Source organism: Porites lutea, chromosome 5 (assembly GCF_958299795.1).
Source record: "Porites lutea chromosome 5, jaPorLute2.1, whole genome shotgun sequence".
In the NCBI taxonomy this organism is placed as follows: domain Eukaryota; kingdom Metazoa; phylum Cnidaria; class Anthozoa; order Scleractinia; family Poritidae; genus Porites; species Porites lutea.
This window is the reverse complement of record NC_133205.1, coordinates 35,817,122-35,836,918: the sequence shown is the minus strand read 5'-3', so window position 1 is coordinate 35,836,918 and position 19,797 is coordinate 35,817,122. Positions and strand designations below refer to the sequence as shown.

General features: G+C 39.2%; 1 protein-coding gene across 1 annotated transcript; it reads left to right on the top strand.

Moving 5' to 3' along the window:
* Nucleotides 1-10,349: 10,349 nt before the first annotated feature.
* LOC140937013 (uncharacterized) lies at nucleotides 10,350-12,026 on the top strand. The gene has a single exon (XM_073386535.1). It carries the CDS (start codon nucleotides 10,559-10,561, stop codon nucleotides 11,969-11,971), a length of 1,413 nt encoding a protein of 470 aa, XP_073242636.1. The 5' UTR covers nucleotides 10,350-10,558; the 3' UTR covers nucleotides 11,972-12,026.
* The last annotated feature ends 7,771 nt before the right edge of the window (nucleotides 12,027-19,797 follow it).

Genomic DNA, 19,797 nt, shown 5'->3' with positions numbered 1-19,797 from the left:
GGGTCCTCTGCTATTTGCATGAAGAGACAGATCTAAAGTAATCATGGAATGGTCTGTTTTATATCCTGGCACTATATCGGTGTTAGTGACGTCCCCAATAACGCTTTGGCTTATTAAAAAGAAATCAAGTCTACAGTAAACCTTAGGTTGTCGTTGTCTCCAAGTGTACCTTTTGTCATCTGGATTGTGAATTCTCCAGACATCGAGAAGATCTAGGTTCTCTGAAATTTCTTGAACGGTCTTCAAGCTATTTTGGTGAGTTTTGGCAATGCCACCTTTTTTGTCATTTTCGATGTTAAGAACAAGGTTGAAGTCACCGCCAATTATTATGTCTTCACAATTAAAATTTAAAAGATGATCGTAAAAGTTTTGAAAGAATGAAGGTTTATCCTCGTTGGGAGCATAGATGTTAGCGAGGGTCAAAAGCTTTTCGTTAGCTTTTAAGTCACAGATAATAAATCTCCCTGCAGGGTCGGTGTAAAGTCTTTGGAGCTGAAGGTTAAAATTATTGTTAAAAAGAATACATACCCCTGCTTTGTTGCTTTCAAAAGAGGTGAAGTAAGCTTGATAGCCCCATTCTGCTTTCCACAAGTGATTTGTTTTTTCTATACAGTGTACTTCTTGGAGCATGCATATTGATGGCCTTTTGGCGCGAAGCCAATTAAATACTTCTCTTCTTTTAGCGTCATCCCTAAGTCCCCTGACATTCAATGAAGTTATTTTCAAAGTCACGATTTGTTCAAGTCTTTTGTAATAAACGTTGTCTCGACGGGAAAAAAACATGTGCGCCTCAATAAAGGATTTGCATTCTTTCTATTAGGTGTAAAATGATTGATGCAAAAGGTACTCGATATTTTAAACAAATAATGAAGACTAAAACGTGCATATAATATTAGACTGAAGCAAATGATCACAAGAGGTAAATTAAACAAAATAACACTTTGAATAAATAAAAAAGAGTAGCGCAAAAACAAAGAACAGAGCATAGACAAATTTGTAGTTAGTAAAATTAAATTACTTTGGCAGCGAGAAATTTGAATGGTTGATAAGACGTCCCTCTCCAGACTTAACGTAGATTATTTTGCCATCGTCAGGGAGCCTTATAATCCTTATATTTTGAATGTTACGCAACAATGCCGATGCTCGCCGATACTCATATTTCGAGCTTGGGCTACCTGTGGATTGACTTCTACTTTCGTAACTTCTACTGTTTAGCACGTATTCAGACAAAGTAAATAACTCGAAGGTTCAATGCTTATGAGTCTTTCCTAGCAAATTTATTATAGAAGGCTTACTTGGGCATTGATGAGTTACCGTAAATGATCGTGTGAATGATCTAATGACAAATTGAGCCGACCCTTCAAAACAAACACCTCTCAGTGGGCTCATTTAATAACCGCCGCTCTATGATATTATGTTTTCATTAGGCGCCGCTCGGTTTTAGCCGGGAAAATATTGTCGGCAGCGCTTTGGAGATTGCCCAGTCTCAGACAAAATATGAAAAAACGCGACAAACCACCCGCATTTTTTTGTCAAGCGTTGCTGATGACAGAAAATATATCTAAAGACCTTTTACGCTAATGGGGATAAGCCATATCTTTTCTCAATCGATTTCTTAATATAGACACCTGACCTTACAAATAACTTTAGACAGCTGTGCTGAGGCTTCGCAGGGGGCTAACAAATGTGGATAAAAGTTCTGAATCAAGTAGGATACGTAAAATACTGAGCAGTAATTGGAATCTACTCGACTGCGTGCGTGCAATTCCGCAGATACGTCGCAAAATAAACATGAACTCAACGGCGAACGGATCCAGCGAGTTTTGGAGCTCATGCGTCTCTCAGTTATATTCCAATGCGTGGAATATCGGAAGAACCGTTATCTACTGTCTGATAATCATCGTTTCACTGGTAGCAAATTCTCTCATTGTTATCATCGTTTATAAAATGCCGAACTTAAGAAAACCGATAAATTATTTCATCGCAAACATGGCCACGTCTGATTTGTTATTTCCAATATTCTCGATACCTTTGAAATTGTCACTCTTGCACGCAAACTCGTTTCCTATCGATGGTCAGCTTGGCTAGGCTTTGTGTAAGCTTGTCCTTTTCTTTGGTAACGTTTCCATTGTCGTGTCGACTCAGAATCTGATTCTGATAGCAGTGGATCGATTTGGAGCAGTGGTATTTCCACTCCATTCGCCATTCATCAGATCCAAACTGTGTCCCTTCTTCATTCTTGCCACTTGGATGTTTGCCATAGTTCTTAGTTCTTCAGACTTGTTCACCGTCGAGCTTGTTGAATACGCAGAGGGAGCCTTGTGTGTACGGATATAGAAGAAAGTATTCGGAGAGTCCTCGTCCTTTGCAAGTTTCCTACTAGCTTACAACATTGTGTTTGGATACATACCTGTGGTGTTGTTAGTCATTCTTTACTCCACCATCTTTATCAAGCTCAAGACACAGGCACACCCAGATGAACAGTCGACCAACAATCAGCAACAGCGGAAAAGAAGAAACAGAAACGTTCTTCAAATGTCCATTGCTATCGTAATAGTGTTTGTGCTTTGCTGGTTACCTTTCAATACTAACCATTTCATCATGCGGTATCAGGACAGGTCTGCCCATTTCTCGTGTAGTTTTCGGATATACTTTGATGTAACCTACTTTATGAGTCAAACCTAGCTACTGTGCTATCAACCCGATTATCTGCTTCGTTTTTAGTAGCAATTATCGAAAAGGTCTTAAAAGACTCATAAAATGTTTTTTTGTTCAGGTGTAAGTTGCCAATATATGCTTTTGATTATATGCATGAATATTTCAAGAGTTAGAGGTTCATGGAAAATTTGCCAATAAAACTATCATGACTGTTAATGTACTTTGAGAAAAAAAATGTGTTCCAGTTTATGCTCCCCTGCCTCCGCTCCACCATGACTGCGAAGCCGGTGACAGCATAGGTGACGTATTGTAAGAGTTTGGGATCCAGACCTTGAGATGAAGGGGGAGGGGTGGGGGGGGGGCGGTGATCCAGACCCTTTGATAAGGCCCAGTCTCCAAAAAAATGTTTTCGGTTTGGTCTAAAAATACGGGGGGCCCGGGCCCCCGGGCCCCCGGGCCCCTCCCCTGGATCCGCCACTGAATTCAACTCTACATCTCCAACTTTTCGATTTTTCAAGTCTTAGTTGAGCACATCTGTCTGCATGCTAACGTCTTGACAGTAAGTTGATCGATTCAGGTTTTTCACGATAAAAGCTCTGTCTATGGCACCCACAGAAGTAGGTAATTCATCATTTTATTCTTCTGATCAGCTTATCTAGTATTTTAACAACTACAAAAACGGTGATAATCAATGAAACGTCCATGCACAGCGACGAAGAGCGATGAGAGTTGGCTGTATTCGCTGGCTATAATAATTACAGCTGTTTCACGTTTTTTGTATCCCTGGCCAATCCTGTAGTAAATTTTAAACCAATCAGCACTACCCGGAGCTGGGTAGTGTTGCGTCATCAGTATAGAATTTCTGCGCAACCTCGCTCGAGTCGCTCCCAGGGTTTTTTTCTTCCTCTCGCGAGGCAAAATATAACCCTAACAACGAGGTTGATTATTCGCGCACGGTTCATGTTCTTCCGACGTCATTTCGCGGGAAAACCAGTGGTGGCGTCGGCCGATGAGTTTATAGGACATAATTACAGAAGACTTATTTACTTTTTAAATTTTTGTTTCAGTACTCTGCTAAAAAGAGGAGACTGTTTTTTGTTTTTTGTTTTTTTTTTTATCTTGCGCTGGAATTTAAGAGTTTGCTCACTCTCAGGCTGACACGGATCGGATATCCTTACGACAAAAAAAAAACTGAGATTAAATGCGCTAGGTTTAAATGATTCATACCTTTCGTGAACAATAACATAACGAAAATACGTATGAAAATAACTTGCAAAACAATTTTCTGCCAGTAGTGTTTTGTTTCATTCTTCTTTTTGCAGGAGTTGTTTAGCGAGTTTCCGTAAATCGATGGTGGCATAATCTAAACCGAGCAGGTGGTCTTAACGAAAACATTTCGCGAGGAAAGTAGATTCGGTCATTATTAATGACGAGGACTTGAAAAGGAGTAATATGCATAAAGATTTTAAAATTAAGCTTTAATTAGCGATGATTACTTGACTTTGACTTATGAAAATGATTCTGTTTCGTAATCTTAAGTCTTTGGGGGTCCGCTACTCAACAATCCATTTCTTTCTATCTCTGTTCGTTTGTTTGTACGATCATTTTAGTTGCAATAAAGAAAACTGGACGTGTTACAGTATTTCTACAAGTTATAGTTAAGTTGAAGTTGAAGCTCAAATTGTTAAAAATTGGTCAGCTAACTTTAAGTTAACATAGAGACTATGAAGCCAGTTTCGATAATGACTGCTTCTCTGCGGTGAGCTAATCATGCAGATAAATGACATTATTTTAAATAGATTGTCCAGCTTTCACAATTTTCAATTTTACAAAGAGTGTAGTAGATCGACTTTGACAGAACTCTTTCATATCCGTATCACAACGACCTGAGTACATATGTTGTATTTCTTCTTTGATGCCGGATTCAAGAGTTCATTCAGATTTCATGCCATAGACAAAAACACGCCGGCCATGTTTAAGTAATGGCTATGTTCCTTGTGAAATGAAATCATCAAAATAGCTCCATCGAAACAATTGTCAGCCATCATTGTCTTCATTCACGATTCAGTTTGCTGACAAACGCTTGGCAAGTCGCCCGCGTAAGACAAGTGTGCGTAGGCCTGGACTAACACTAGCAGGTGGTCTTCACGAAAACATTTCATGAGCAAAGTAGATTTTGTTCAGTATTAATGACGATAAGTTGAAAAGGCGTAATATGCATAAAGATTTTAAAATGTAGCAGCGAACAATGACTAAGGGAAATAAATTTTATAATAAAACGATTTCATTCCTTTTGAGGACCGCGACAATGAACGTCATCATTTAATGTTTCTGTATTTTTTTTGTTTGTTTGTTTGTCTTTTTTTAAATTTTTTGTCCAATATGTGATCATATTTTTTGCAGTTATCAAATACCAAAACTGGAATCGGTAAGGCTTTTTTGAACATTTAAATGAAGTTTAAAATGACGTTGAAGTTAGTAAAGGCTCAGATCAACTAAATAAATGCACGTCTTTTACCTAAAGTTCGGGCAGCCAGTTAAAGTAATGATGTGAGCTAACTAAGCGGATTGCTAACAGTTTTATATCAATGGCTGCTCCGAGTTCAGTACAGTCAGTCTCGTCCTGCAGACACCTCGCTATAACGGACACCCTGATAATACGGACAGCCGCTAAATCCTACATAAAAATAATTCGTCTACGGATGTTTCACCGAAATAAACTCACACTATTACGGACTCTCGCTACTCTAGGACCCTACAGTGTCCGTTCCAAAGGGACTTGACGTGTATTCACAAAATGTAAGTGTATCAAAGACCTCCGGCGGACGCAAACATGCCGCAACTTGGTAGCATCGAATTTTTATGAAAACTGTGTTATGGCTTTATCTTTGGAATAACTAGAGGGATCAGAACTTTATGCATTAAAACGAAAGCTGTAGCAATCAAGACTGCTTGCCGCGCGAAACATTTTGTAAACGCAGCAAGAATTACATATTATTTGCTTTTAAAAGTGCGAATGGAAACATCAACCACCATTGCTATATAGACAAATACCTTACCGTTCTAAAGTGCCTTGTGTTGAATGAACTTAAACAATCTTAGTTAGGACAATTCCCAAAAGCTCAGTTCTCTGTTGTAAACAGTTTTTCATTTATTCCTAAATAATGTAGTTGTCACTGTTATTTAATAACATGAAGTGTGGACCAGGTGATTGGTTAAAGTGGTTCGGGTATTAAGTGCTCTTTGTCACGTCGCCAATTTAGCAAGAAATACTTCACAATGACTTATACTAAAAACTACTGTTATTAACTATACTATTACGCAAACTGACGATAACACCTAAAAAACTCTCTAACTATTTCTTTTCCCTGAAGGGTTTGCCAAAAATATTCTTGGCTTATGTATTCGGAGATCTTGAAAGGTGCTTAATATTTTAAGATAAGAACTCGTGCATTGCTTAAGTGAAGTCATGAAAAATACTTTTAAGAGATCTTTTAAGAGCTGGATCACTTTTCTTTCCGTCTAGCAAGCATCTGCCTTGAGAGGCTGTTTATTTTATCATTATTTTGTTTCAAAACCAAGTTTTCTTCACGAAATATAATACACAGAAGCATAAAGCGCTATCCTTTCACGCACAATAAGTTTTAAATGTGTGTAAAATAAACCCAAGGAAAAGACATTTCCTCTGTTTGAGGTTTCTCTCGAATAACATGTCGTTGTGCTACTAATGAGCAAGCTTAGAGCCCAAGGCAATGTATGCATGACTTTTTTTTTTACACATGGTTGAGAGTTGTCAAAATTTGCTTCTTCCGGCTCGATAGACTGCAATTAGGTCTCCGAGGTTGCAGGCGACGAGAAACAACCAATAAAATGGCGCAAGAATTGATTGGTGTTTTTCTTTTTTCTGATTGGCTCAAGCCAAGAGAAGCCCTGGGCGCGAGGTTGCGTTATTTTGATAGAGCAGATAGAGCAGTACAAAATGGTGGAACATTTCACGCGTTCGGTAAAAAAGATCTAGCCCAGCTAGTGCCTAAAAAAAACACAGCAAGGACAGATGATGTCTGCTATTTGAAGAATATCTTCCAGACTAAACATCGCTTTGTGTCCTAAACTCGCTGAGAAACAGGCAAACTGAAGATGGAAACTTAACATCGGATCGAGGTAAGCATGTTTTAGCTTTTTTTGATCGCGCTTATTCCATCTCATTCAATTCATCAAATGTTGACAATTTTTTCTCGAGTTGAAGCCTAAAAGACTGTATCAAAGTTCCGGAAAAGAAAAAGAAAGTCGTTGTCTTGTGTTCACGTCCTACGCAAAACGTGAAATTAGGCACTTTCACGTCGTAATCGTGCAGTGACGGCAAAGAAATCTACAAAAAAGCGTGAAGCACGTTCAAAGTTGTTGTTTCACTAATCTAATCCTATTGATGTTTTGCCGTTCTCGTTGGCGTCGTCATCGTCAAATAGGGAGTTTAATTACGCAACGACGACGACGAAGGCAACGAGAACGGCAAAAAAGCAATAGGTTTAGACAAGTTAAAATCTTTTAACTTTTAAATTTTTACCGTTTATAAATTTTAGATTTTAGACAATCATAAGTTCACCTTATGATACCATGAATGAACTCATTTTATAATGTTTTTTCCTACTATTTTAGTGTCCCCAATTAGCTTTTATAAGTTAAAGACATCGACACTTGAATAAAGTTGTTATGTTATGTCATGTTATGTTATGTTATGTGCATCACGCTTTTTTGTACATTTCTCTGCCGTCATTGCACGACTACAACGTGAAGCTGCCTAATTTCACGTTTTGTCGAGGACGGGAACAAAAGACAACAACTTCCATTTTCTCTCCCTGAACTTTGCTGCAGTTCCTTTAGAATTCAACTCCAAAAAAATTGCTAACATTTGATGAATTAAACAAGACGGAATAAGCACGGTAAAGTTTGAGGCAGCGCAAATTCACTTTTTAAGTGACGTTTTCGTAGCCGTCGCCGTTAGGGAACTTAAGAACCACGACGAAGTTCACGACGACGACCTCTGTTGACCGGGAAAGGACTGGAACAAGAACGTCAGTTTCGGCGGGAAAAAGGAAACTTAAGATGCAGTCGATCGGTAGGTCGACGACGACGACACTGAATGTAAACAAACAAGTAGAAGTAGTAGAACTGTGATGTTCGTTCGCAACAAAGTTTTTTCGCAGAGGCGTCTTTTAAAACGATGCAAGATCTTATTTTATAAGCCGTACGTCTACTTTCATTGACGATGAAGAATTTTTAGTAATGTCTGACCTTTTCGAATGGAAAAATCTCTGCTTTCCGTACGAAGATTATTCAACTTTCAACCTGAATGAGATAACCGAGTCCGAGTGTCTGTCGGAGGTTAGTTTTGGAAAAAGAGACATTCCGATGCGATAGCTGTTTTCCATATAAAGTTCATTTCCTCTATATTAAAGATATATGATTTGCCTTTCTTAAATACGTACAACTAAATTTATCCCTTACGAGTTCGCTCGCTCGGCCTCCACAGCTCAGTGTTGTCTTCGAAGTAAACACAATTCATCAGTCGAATTTTCAATCAACATCGCTTGTTAGGAGAAAAAAGAAAGGATACCTGGATTTACGAGGATAAAAAATACAAAGCCCTTGAAAAATCGCTTAAAAACAAGGAGTTATACCTGCCAAAGCTTGTGGATTGCAGGACGACGTGATTCTACTGTGTTTGGCGTCGTCGACGACACCACGATGACGAAATTTGCTAATCGCGCTTGCGCAGTGCACGGTATCTCACTTCCGGTCGTCGTCGACAAAGTCGTAGTCGTGGCTCTTAAGTTCCCTGTTGTCGTTGCGACGACGACGACCAGTCAGCGAGAACGACAAAAAAGCCATAGGTCTAGGGAGATGAGGTAACACAAGACAACTATTTTCTAATTCGTTTTTTAAACTTAGATACCGTACAGTCCTTTAGAATTCAACTCCAGAAAAAGTCACTAACATTTGACAAATTGAACGCTATGGAAGAAGAGCGATGAATTTTGAAACAGCGCGAATTCACTTTTTAAGAGACGTTTTTGCCACCGTCGTCGTCTTCATTGCTTAAGCTCCCTTGCCAGCGTTTTATGCAACCGGATGAAGAAAAGTCGCGTGCGATCAGAGGAAAACGTTTCCTTTCTAATCAGCCTGTGAGCAAGCCCTTCATTTGGATGGTGATCGCGAGAGCCGCATGTCACACGGGAAAGCCCATGACCTCTTATTATTCTGAAAATGAGTAAGCTGGCGACGTGGCCTTTTTACTTTTATACTAGCCAGCAAAAAGTGAATTTACATCTATTCTGTTGGCAAAAGATGATAAAATAACCAGCAAAGAACGCAAAATACGATTTGGAACTAATCGAAAACTTTTCAAACTTAGAAACAAGTGACATTATTCATAGGTTGGCGATACCTAAGTAAAAAAACAAAAAAAATACACAGTTTATCGCTGTTATGGTGCAGAGAAGAGTCGAGAAGAGTTCAAAAATAAATACAACTTCTTTTCATGTTATTTGTTATCGATCCATTTAGATGACCACCATGGCGTGATCAAGTTTGCATAGCCTGTGTTCTAGTGCTGAACTCTAACAGTCGCAAATACGGACTCTCTCTTCCGGCTGAAGTTAAGAGTTTATACTAACTTGTCTATTATTAAGGCATAAGTGTTACTGAAATTAAAGTGTAAATTACCTTCAAAAGCAGGATCAGTATTATAAATCTGTCTTCACAATGATTGAACTACAGGCCGTGTGAGTATACATCCGCACAAATTTAAAATAACAATTTGTAATAGGAAGGATATATTAGATTTTAATTTTTATATGTGTACATTTATATTGGTTTTTATATTTACTTAAGAAAAATGTTTACTTTAGTTCCCTATTACTTTGTCATAAACTTGCATAAAACAAACGCAAGTGTTCTCCTCTAGAATTAAACACAATTTTCGTGTGATCATTATTTTTCTTTTTTTCACTCTCATTACTAGTTTTTCGTATCGCATTGTCTGTGAAGTTTTTTTGCAGCGAGCGAGAGAAATTGAAAAAGAAAAAAAAAAGTACACAAGACATAAAAGGGAATTCAGTCGTTCGCTTACAAAACCAAAAACAACGTTCTCGGTGACAAATTTGCATGTTATTGTCGATTATGTTGACAAATTTGGGATTTAACACCAGTAAGAAAAGCCCTGTGGCTGTCGCTAAAATTATATACGACGCTTTTAACTTGTCTCAATTATAAACCTATATTTGAAAACCATCTGAAAGATAATGTTAAAATTAAAACTTAAAAAAAGAATACTTTTTTTCCATAGAAGTTTATAATTATTTCCGCTTTTTTTATCATAGTACTCTCCAGGCCCCGGCTTCATGCAAAGAGGAACGAGTTGAAGATGTTTTTTCCCGAACGTGTTCATACATCTTTTGGTGTCTAATCCTAATCCCAAAAACTAAATTTAAATACAATTTCTTTTAAAAATGCTTTGGTTTTAATTTACTGATATAACGTCGACCAAAAAAATTAATTTATCTATTAATGTGATAGATATATGACACGCGTGAAAAGAGTCATAAATGAGTACAAATAGGGCAAACGATTTAATAACACCTTTGACGATTTCATTTAGTCGATGTGTCGATGTTAGTAGGTGTTGTCATGGAAACAGCAGATGCCAACATTGTTCTTGATGTCAGTGCAAACAATAGTTGCTCAATCCCTTGAACGGAAAAGGAAAATGCAAAATAAGTTGAAGACTAAATACACCTGCTGCATGAAAGCTTTACTGCAGGCTAAATTATAACGCGTTGGTCATCTTATTTACCAAGCTTCTCAGAAGCGATGACTGTAATTTCTTCGCGGCGGAGATAAAATGTCGGCACTTAACGTTGCCATCAGAGAAAAGCGGTTTGCTCAAGTAAAACTGCTTTTAGACATCGGAATTGATGTTAACAAAAGGGACTCAGAAATGAGAACGGCTCTCATGCAACTTTGCTTCCTTGAAGACGAGGCAAAAGCAGCAAAGTACGCCAAGATATTTGTTAAGCGCGGTGCAAAAATCGGTTTAAAAGACAAAGATGGACTAACTGCACTTTCACACGCCTGTAAACTCGGACAGGAACAGTTAGTTTCGATCATGCTTGAAGAGGGAAGCGATTTTGATCTTAACGCGCAAGATAAACTGGGGAATACAGCGCTGCACTATGCTGCCATGTCAGGAAACTTTGTCGTTCTCAATCTTTTACTGAGCAAATTAAAACGGTATAAACTGAGCGTGGACATTTGCAATAAAAAAGGTGAAACACCCTTGATAGTGGCGTCGAAATCAGGGAATTTCTTCTGCTCGCGAATCCTTGTTTCAGAGGGCAAAGCATCAAAAAGTGCCCGAGATTACGTGGAGTTTAAAACAGCTGATGAGTGGGGAAGGACGAAGGAAAGCCTTCGATCTGCCTCTCGATCACCGCTTTTTCGTGTCATGCAACTTCCGTCGCGGACCTCAGTAGATTCAGCTTCGGAATCAAAGAGAAGACGATCGCCTAATAACCATTCGCCAAAACAAAATCATTCTCAAAGGCCAAACACCGCTCCAGGAAACTTATTGAATCAAACTAGCGAGAAAAGCCATCGTGAGAACCTGAGAGAACTATTCCGTGTTTACGAAGGGCATGTTTCGACTGCGTTCCGTCGCGGAGTCAAACCTAGGCCAATTGTTATCAGAGAAGCGTTGGCTAGTCCCTCCGAGACCATGTCGCAAGATACCGAAATTGGCGATGAGATGTGCGATCTTACGCTTTTGGCAGCTTCGCCAACTTCTTGTGCAATATCGCCGCGTCGTTTCAGCCTCAACAAGGCAGGAAAACTAGCTTTCACCACAAACGCCGCATTCCGACGAGCCTCTATAGCAACCGTGTCAACGGCAACCACAAACAAGGCACTTCAAAGACGAGGTTCACAAGCTTTCGGGGCAAGCGGCCGAAGACTGTCTCAACAAACGATTACACCGTCGCCGAGAATTCGAAGAGGATCAATGAATGTGATGAGCAAGATCACAAAAGTCGTCGCGCTAAACGTAAATAAAGACAAAGTGGACATGAAAAACGGTACAACTTATAACGGGGGAGTAGGATCGAATCCTGAGGGAGGGATACCTAAAATTTCTGTTGTCCCCGACAAACTTTTAGCTAAGCTACAAACTCTAGCGGAAGAAAGTGATTCGGCAGAAGAAGAAAACGACAGTGAAGTCTTAGCACGAAGCTCACCGGCAAATCTTTTTTGTCAATTGTAACTAAAGTACTACGCTTAACTCTTGGTAAGAAGGAAATGTTTGCTTATTGCCGCATTTTGATGCGATTTTTGATTCTGAAAAAACACGATGGCTAATAATTAATCGTCCATTACCTTAAACAAAACGGCACAGCGGTGCTCATGTTCGATTGCTTGAATCGCAAAACATTTGTCCAGCTTGTTTTTTTGGCTATAATAATAACAGGAATAAAATGCTAATTTCTTAGCTTTTTTAAGTGTCTTTCGCTTTTTTATATGTGCACTTAACATCTTTTAAATTTTCTTTAAATAGTGGTAATTCCCATATTAGCCCAGTCATTTGTAAAAGATCATTTTCAGTAATAAGAAATGCCGAATTTTTTTAACCCACGAGAAACCTTTTTCTTCATCATCTATTAAGTTGGCTCGATTATAGTTTTTCAAGGTCAATACCTCCCAAGTTTGAGCGTAAACTACATCGCCATAAACAAAGATTTGGAAAAATTGACACCACAGTTGTATTAGATAAAGAAGAAAATTGGTTATGATCAGGGTTACAATGACATCGGAGTTGTCATAGCAACGAAATGACGCCATTACCTATTTTACTTGCAGCAGTATTTCTCGGCACTGGGAACTGTTCTTCCAAAATCGTTTACTGGAGCTTTTACCTACGATAGCTGTCTCGATGTTAGTGACGTTTACGCGAAATCTGTAAGAGCGTTATCGAGATATTTTGGGATGAAGTTTTTATGGTACGGTAAAAAATTGACAATCTTGATGTTCGACTGTTATCTGTACTAAACGAAGCGCTTTTGACATGTAATTTCACCTGGTAGTAGTTTCAATCTTTTTAAAAAACGTGTGTGAAAGATCATGGAGATACCTCCAGCCGATTGCTAGAAAGGAGGATTGTTTCATATTTTCTTGCATAACAATAGTTAGCAGTTTTGCATATGTCAAATGCATTGTTAGGTACTGCTATTCGCGCGAAAATGAAACTTTGAGACAAAACCCCTGAATAACAAGAGGCTCTCACTTGTAAAGACAAAATTTCTGACAAAATATTAGCAAATTGTAGCCCTTATTTTACTACTTTACCATATATCAATAATCTTGAAACTAAGAGGTCATATAAAAGGACGGTTTATCTCAACACTCTTAATTGTTTTAGAAAATTTATCGAGCGGTTTAAAAATTATTCACTAATTTGTTAAAGTAGACCGAAATGTTTACATTACCGCTAACAAGAGAGCCCCGATACATACTAATCAAATCCTTCTTCCTAGCAATCGGCTGGAGGTATCTCCATGATCTTTCACACACGTTTTTAAAAAGATTGATACTACTATGAGGTGAAATTGCATGTCAAAAGCGCTTCGTTTAGTACAGATAACATTCAAACATCAAGATTGTCAATTTTTTACCGTATTTCTAACCATAAAAAACTTTTTCCCAAAATATCTGGATAACGCTCTTACAGATTTCGCTTAAAGTTCACTAGCATCGAGGCGGCTGTTGTAGGAAAAAGCTCCAGTAAACGGTTTTGGAAGAACAGTTCCCAGTGCCGAGAAATACTGCTGCAAGTAAAAAAGGTAATGGCGTAATTTCGTTGCTATGACAACTCCGATGTCATTGTAATTCTGATCATAACAAATTTTCATCTTTATCTAATACAACTGTGGTGTTAATTTTTCCAAATCTTTGTTTATGGCGACGTAGTTTACGCTCAAACGTGGGAGGTATTGACCATGAAAAACTGTATCGAGCCACCTTAAACAAACAAACGAACGATACAATTATCAATACACTATTTCGAAGTCTAGCCTGGCACCCCAAAATTTGCATTTGTTATCATTCAATAAGAGTAAACTGACCAAAAAACGTTAGTCGTTTTTTTTTGCTTATGTTGTTGTTGTTTATTGTAATTGTTTTTTCTATTGCTGTTGATTTTTATGATTGGGCAAAGCCTTGTTTTGGTGGCACTCCGTCATTTTCAACTGACTCTTTTCTCTTTCTTCAGAGAAAAACGTTGTCAAATATCTTTTCAAAAACGTTTATCAGAAAGCGCTCTCAGACTGATAAACAGTCCTATATCGTAGTACAGGGATAATCCGTGAAATGGCTGATTATCACACTCTCTTATTAACTGCAAATTGCGGCTTTTATCTAGAAGTTCTAAGGGGGGATTCAGAAAATTCATAGAGGGGTGGCCGGCCTGGATACTATGTACTAGATACTTTTTATTTTACTGAAAATTCTTTAAAAAAATATTTAATATGAAATTTCACATTAAAAGGGGGGCCGCGGTCCCTTCGGCCAACTCCTAAATCCGCCCATGTTTCTAGCTATCGTGATCTCGAACTTATAAGCGGAATAATTGACAGATCGATATTCTCGGGAACACAAAACTTAACATAGCAGAACCCCGATAATTCGAACTCCCCGCTAACTCGAGATATGACGATAAACCCGAAACGAAACGTGGACAAAATTCCGGGATCTAAACGCTTCGTTTAAGTAAACGGGGAGAAAGCTGTAATTGCCTTTACGCGTTAAAGTCGTCTTTTGCCTAAGCAAACATGAATTTTAAATGGTAAATTTTTCAGTTATTCCAATTTCACATGCATTAAATTAAATTTGTATTATCTTTCCCCTGAAAGCATATTTAAATTCATTTACGTCGCTATTTTAATATAAAGCATGGTTTCAACTTTTTAGAGCCGTCAATATTCTTTTATTAATCGTTGCTTTTGTGATACAAAGCAACCACTTAATATGTAAAGGCTGAAAGAGTTTTTGTTCGAGATATATACTAGTTATGCAACGCTGTCTAGTAGTATTTTCTCAGCATACACATACGCCTTTAGGCGCGTGTGTATACAAATTTTTTTACACAAAATTTTCTCTTACAAAATTTCGGCTGGAATAAGATCGCAGCGCACGATGGGAAGATTGGGTGTAATACCGTCGAATCATAACGACTTTCCTTGTATTCTGATTGGCTGTATTTTCTATGTAATGGTATAAAAAGTCATATAAGTCGATTAATGACTGAAGAAGGAACTCTGTGCACGGCTCCCCTATACCTAGCAAGCGCGTTCTTTGCCGCTGGAACTTCATATTAGGGTGCTGCTTAAAAGTTGAAATCAAATTCTAACCTCATTCTACAGAATGTTCGCTTCATTAAACTAATGTCTCCTGCAAGAACAGTTTCGTATTTGGCAAGCCGAACTGGATGAATTATCTCCAAATTTTGTATGTTTTCTAGATAAATCCAGGCGACACGCGCGGCCTACGCGTTTCGGGTCACGTGGTCCAAAAGCTACGGCACCTACCCGTATTAGGAGTAAAAAGGTCAGTGACGCATTAGGGGCATGAAAGAGTAGCTTTGCCTTTAAAATTCTCTGTCATGCCCACTTTTGTACATATTCTTATTGACCCCGTCTTCACTAATGCCTAAAATTTCAAGACGCATACAATTTTACGTTTTCTTTTGGCATTGCATGCGTTAGCACTAAAACGATCAAAAATTTGACGGGACTAATTCTTCCAAAAGTGAAAACTATCCTGTATTTGAGATGTGAGAATGGTTGATGTCAGTCATAACAGTTGCCCCTGTAAAATCTGCAATATCTACTAGCCTGACGAGATCTCTGATTTGGAACTGTATAAGACGTTGGACAGTTTGAATATATCCTTTGAAATTAAGAACCGCTGCAGGCTTCGATGGCCTGGTCATGTCTTAAGGAAGGCCCAGTGACAGCTAGGATACCCAAAGTTTCCTTGATATCTTCGAGATAGACTCCAACTGGGAAGAGAAAAAAAGGCGGGCCAAAAACCACATGGCCGAGAACAGTTATGAAAGAGTTTGTCATAAGGAGTTGGGTCTTACATGGAGTGAAGCGCAGGCCAAAGTTTAGGACAGGGTTGAGTTGCGAAATTTTAAAAAGGAGGATGAGTGATTCGGTCCATTACTTGCTTTCATTTCCATTTATCGTGTCACACATAATGAACTCGTAACTTTATCATATAGTTACCTTAAAAAACGGATCATGATCTCTGTCGGTCTGTTTTGCTGGTCGTGTTTTCTTTTTTACCATAATCTTTCTTATTAAATAAGTCGAAATTCGCTTGTCAGAAAATTGCGGGGAAAAAATAAGAGTATCGTTAGGGCCAATTGAGGTAGCAATATACACATTCTACAAAAACCTGGAAAAGAAACTGACGCTGCTACCAGACATGCAAAGGCTAAGTATGGATGATAGAAAACGTTGCGAAAACGCTAGCATGGCTAAAGAGCGTGGACGCGTTTTTGTAAACGGTCTCAGTAAACCTGAAATGGAAGTTTTTGAAAACCCATTAGTGCGTACGCCATTTGAAGTTTTACAAGGCGACCCAGTTATAAGTAACAGCCAGCAACCTTTTATTCACATCATTTTAATTTTCCATTTATCACTTGAATGGCAAACATAGCCGTAGTCAAACTCCATACTTGGCATGAACCGATAGCTGTATTGGCTCTATATTGGCCGGCGGCTCATGTGAAGTATAGTGCGGTTACACCCCAGTTTATTTTAAAAGAGACGGAGTTACAGAAAAGGAGTTACAGTCCAACTTCCTAAAAGGCCACTTCTTTAGTCTCGGCAGATGCGTTCACTCAGGAGACCATGACCCAGAGAAACAACCTCCATGTATTCGTGTCACGGAGTATTCCCTTTTTGCGGAAGAAAGTGTTGGAAAATGTATCTAAAATTAAACCGACCGTGAAAGCGCCGTGTCATAGGCCTAGTATAACTGTTGCTCGCTCCTTAGACCAAAAGCGGTCGTCCTTCTTTCCTCGTTGCTGGCGGCTTCGCCGCTCATCCCTCACGCGTTCTCTCGGTCTACTGTGACTCCAAAGAGACTGCTCGCAGTCTACTCTCTGCGAGTCATGGGCTCCTGATTCAGTCTTGCTTTAACCTCACCACAGCTGTCATCAACGGCCAGTCACCTAGTACATCTGTCCGCTCATTCCACGGTGCCGTTGGCTAGAGGAGCGTGATACCATTCTTCATGGACTTTTTGGTGCCTATTTTCCATAAGATCGGCGGAATCTAGTGCTTACTGTAACAGGGGGCCATCTTGGTTTCAAATATACCGTGCGCGTTGACATCGAGGTTTATAGCGGTAGGGAAAAGGAGCGCCCTAATGACACTCTTTCCCTGTTTTTATGTACCGAGGGGTAGGCGTCGGGATTTCTAGCGGTAGCGGCTGATACTCTTCCCAAGGGTTAACACAGTACATTTGAAAAAACATTTTGGCCTGTTTTAAACGTCGTGCTACTGCCGTGCTAAGCTGGCTCGACTGTAGCTCGACTGCAGCACGACAGTAGCACGACTTGGTTTCAGTCGTCGAATTTAATTCGATCAATTGAATTCGGCACGGCAATAGCACGACGTTTGAAACGGGCCAAAGATAGCCCAGTCCGTTACAGCGCCCCCCCCCGCCCCGGGTGTTACAGTAACCACTCCACCTCGACGATCTTATGGAAAAATAGCAGACTATGAAAAACCTCTCATTATTATTACTTTTATCGCCAACTAACTAAATTCACAACAAAAGTGTCTCAGCAGCCAACAGCTCGAAAATCAGCTAATTCAATTATAATAGATCATTAAAGTAACCATACAACATAAATGTTCAGGGGCGGATCCAGGATTTTTTTTAGGAGGGGGTGCACTCGTCTCTTGCTCTACTTCAACACCAATAAACCACATAGTTGTTGTTTTTTTTTGCAGAATACCAGTTGTATTAGAAAACCGCAGGTTATCTCAGGGGATGGTGCGCACCCCCTGCACCCTCCCCCTAGATCCGTCCCTGATGTTAGAACGTTTGGTCTAATTGTCAGTCGTAGCGAGAACGACCCGGAAATGGCCCACCACTAATACTTTTGTTTCCTACTTGGAAGTGTGGACAAGAACCAGACGAGAGACTAATTCTACGATGGAAGATTCCATTTTGCCTTGAATTTGGAAAAATCCGAAGTTGACTTCGGACACATACAACGAACAACAGACCGAGGCTGCTACCTTGTTGAAAACCGTCAAAACCGGAATTATTAAAGGTGACGGTTACACTGGACGATTCGCAACGACGATTTTCGCGCAACACAACGTTGCAATATTGGAACAATGTTGCAACCATTCGAAACATTGTCGCAACAATGTTGCAACTCTGTGTTGCGCTGAAAGTCGTCGTTGCGAATCGTCTCGTGTAACATCACCTTAACAGAACGAATCAATCATTTTCCTTCCAGTCTACTCCAAAAACCTGTACTACAGTTTAAAACAGTAATTTTATCCTACACTAGCTGCTGGCTGTGTCCTATGCTATTGGCTGTTAAGAAGTAGCGATCGGTTTGTTGCCATTCATCAATCATACAAGAACAAGGGTATTAGTATTAAGCAATATTTCTTCTGCCACGGTCATGTTTGGATACCATTAATTTTACAAAGAACAAAAAATAGAAAGTGTGAAGCGTTAAACTCAAGAGTTCTTTTCTGTCAGGGTTTACATCTGTAATAAGTAATATAACCGTACTGATCTATTTTGCAGGACATTTTACATAATCCACACTTTGAACAGTCCATGTAATAACTTCTGTGTTGGCCCATTTCAATTTTACATATAGGATTGTGAGAGCAAAAACACTATAAGAAAAGCAACAACAGAAACAGTTAGACTAAAGAAAAATTAAGACTTTAAAAGACTGTGCCATGGAGCGACGTTTATTTCAACGAATTCAGTTTCGCTAATAGGGAGCTCGGCGACGTCAGCGGCAAAAAAGCAATAGGTTTAGATTGGCAAAACAAAAACTTTGCACGTGCATCACGCTTTTTTGGACATTTTTTTGCCGTCGCTGCACGACTACAACGTGGTAGTGCCTACTAATTCACGTTTTGTCGAGAACGTGAACACAAGACAACGACTTTCTTTTTCTTTTCCTGAACTTTGATACAGTACTTTAGAATTGAACTCCAGAAAAATTTGCCAACATTTGACGAATTCAAGGAGGTGGAATAAGCGCCATAAAGTTTGAAGTAGCGCGAATTCACTTTTTTAGTGACGTTTTCGTAGCCGTCGCAGTCATTAGGGAGCTTTAGGTCGAGGACGCGACCGCTTTTACAACAGGGTGACCGAGCAAAAGCCTGGAATGAGAACCGCGTTCCAAGCGCGGGAAAAATTAGTTTAGTTTTGCGACGCAAGGTCTGTTCGACGCGCTAGTTCAATACTTCTATTTTGACAAAAATAAAAGATAGGATCGTTTGATAAAGCCCAAAATTAAATATGCTGTTAATGTGCTCGGAAAAGCAAATCAATGATGAAGAATTTTTTTTGTGTGAAGAAAAAATACAGTATATCAACCAATTCCTTACTCGTCGAAAAATAAATTTTCTCTTGTAAACAAAATCTGGCCTAATGTAAAGCAGATCTCCGCTTGGAAAAAACCTGCATATGCCATTGATTCTTCTAAAGCTATACGATCGTATCTAAAGCGTTGTATAATTTTTATTTAACAAGCACTTTGGAAACATCACATTACGTGCTAGAGTAATCTCCTCATGAATAGACTGCAACATGATCAAGACCAAGTTCATAGAACAGTTTCATATGTTTGGGCCTGTTTACATGGGGGTGGGGGACCCCAGGTAGGTCAGGTGACCCGCCTGTCCATATAATCTCTCATTTCAATTTGATCACGTTTACATGATAGGTGGGTTGACCCGCCATATGTTACCTCACCTACCTGGGGTCCCCCACCTCCATGTAAAAAGGCCCAAACATATGAAACTGTTCTATGAACTT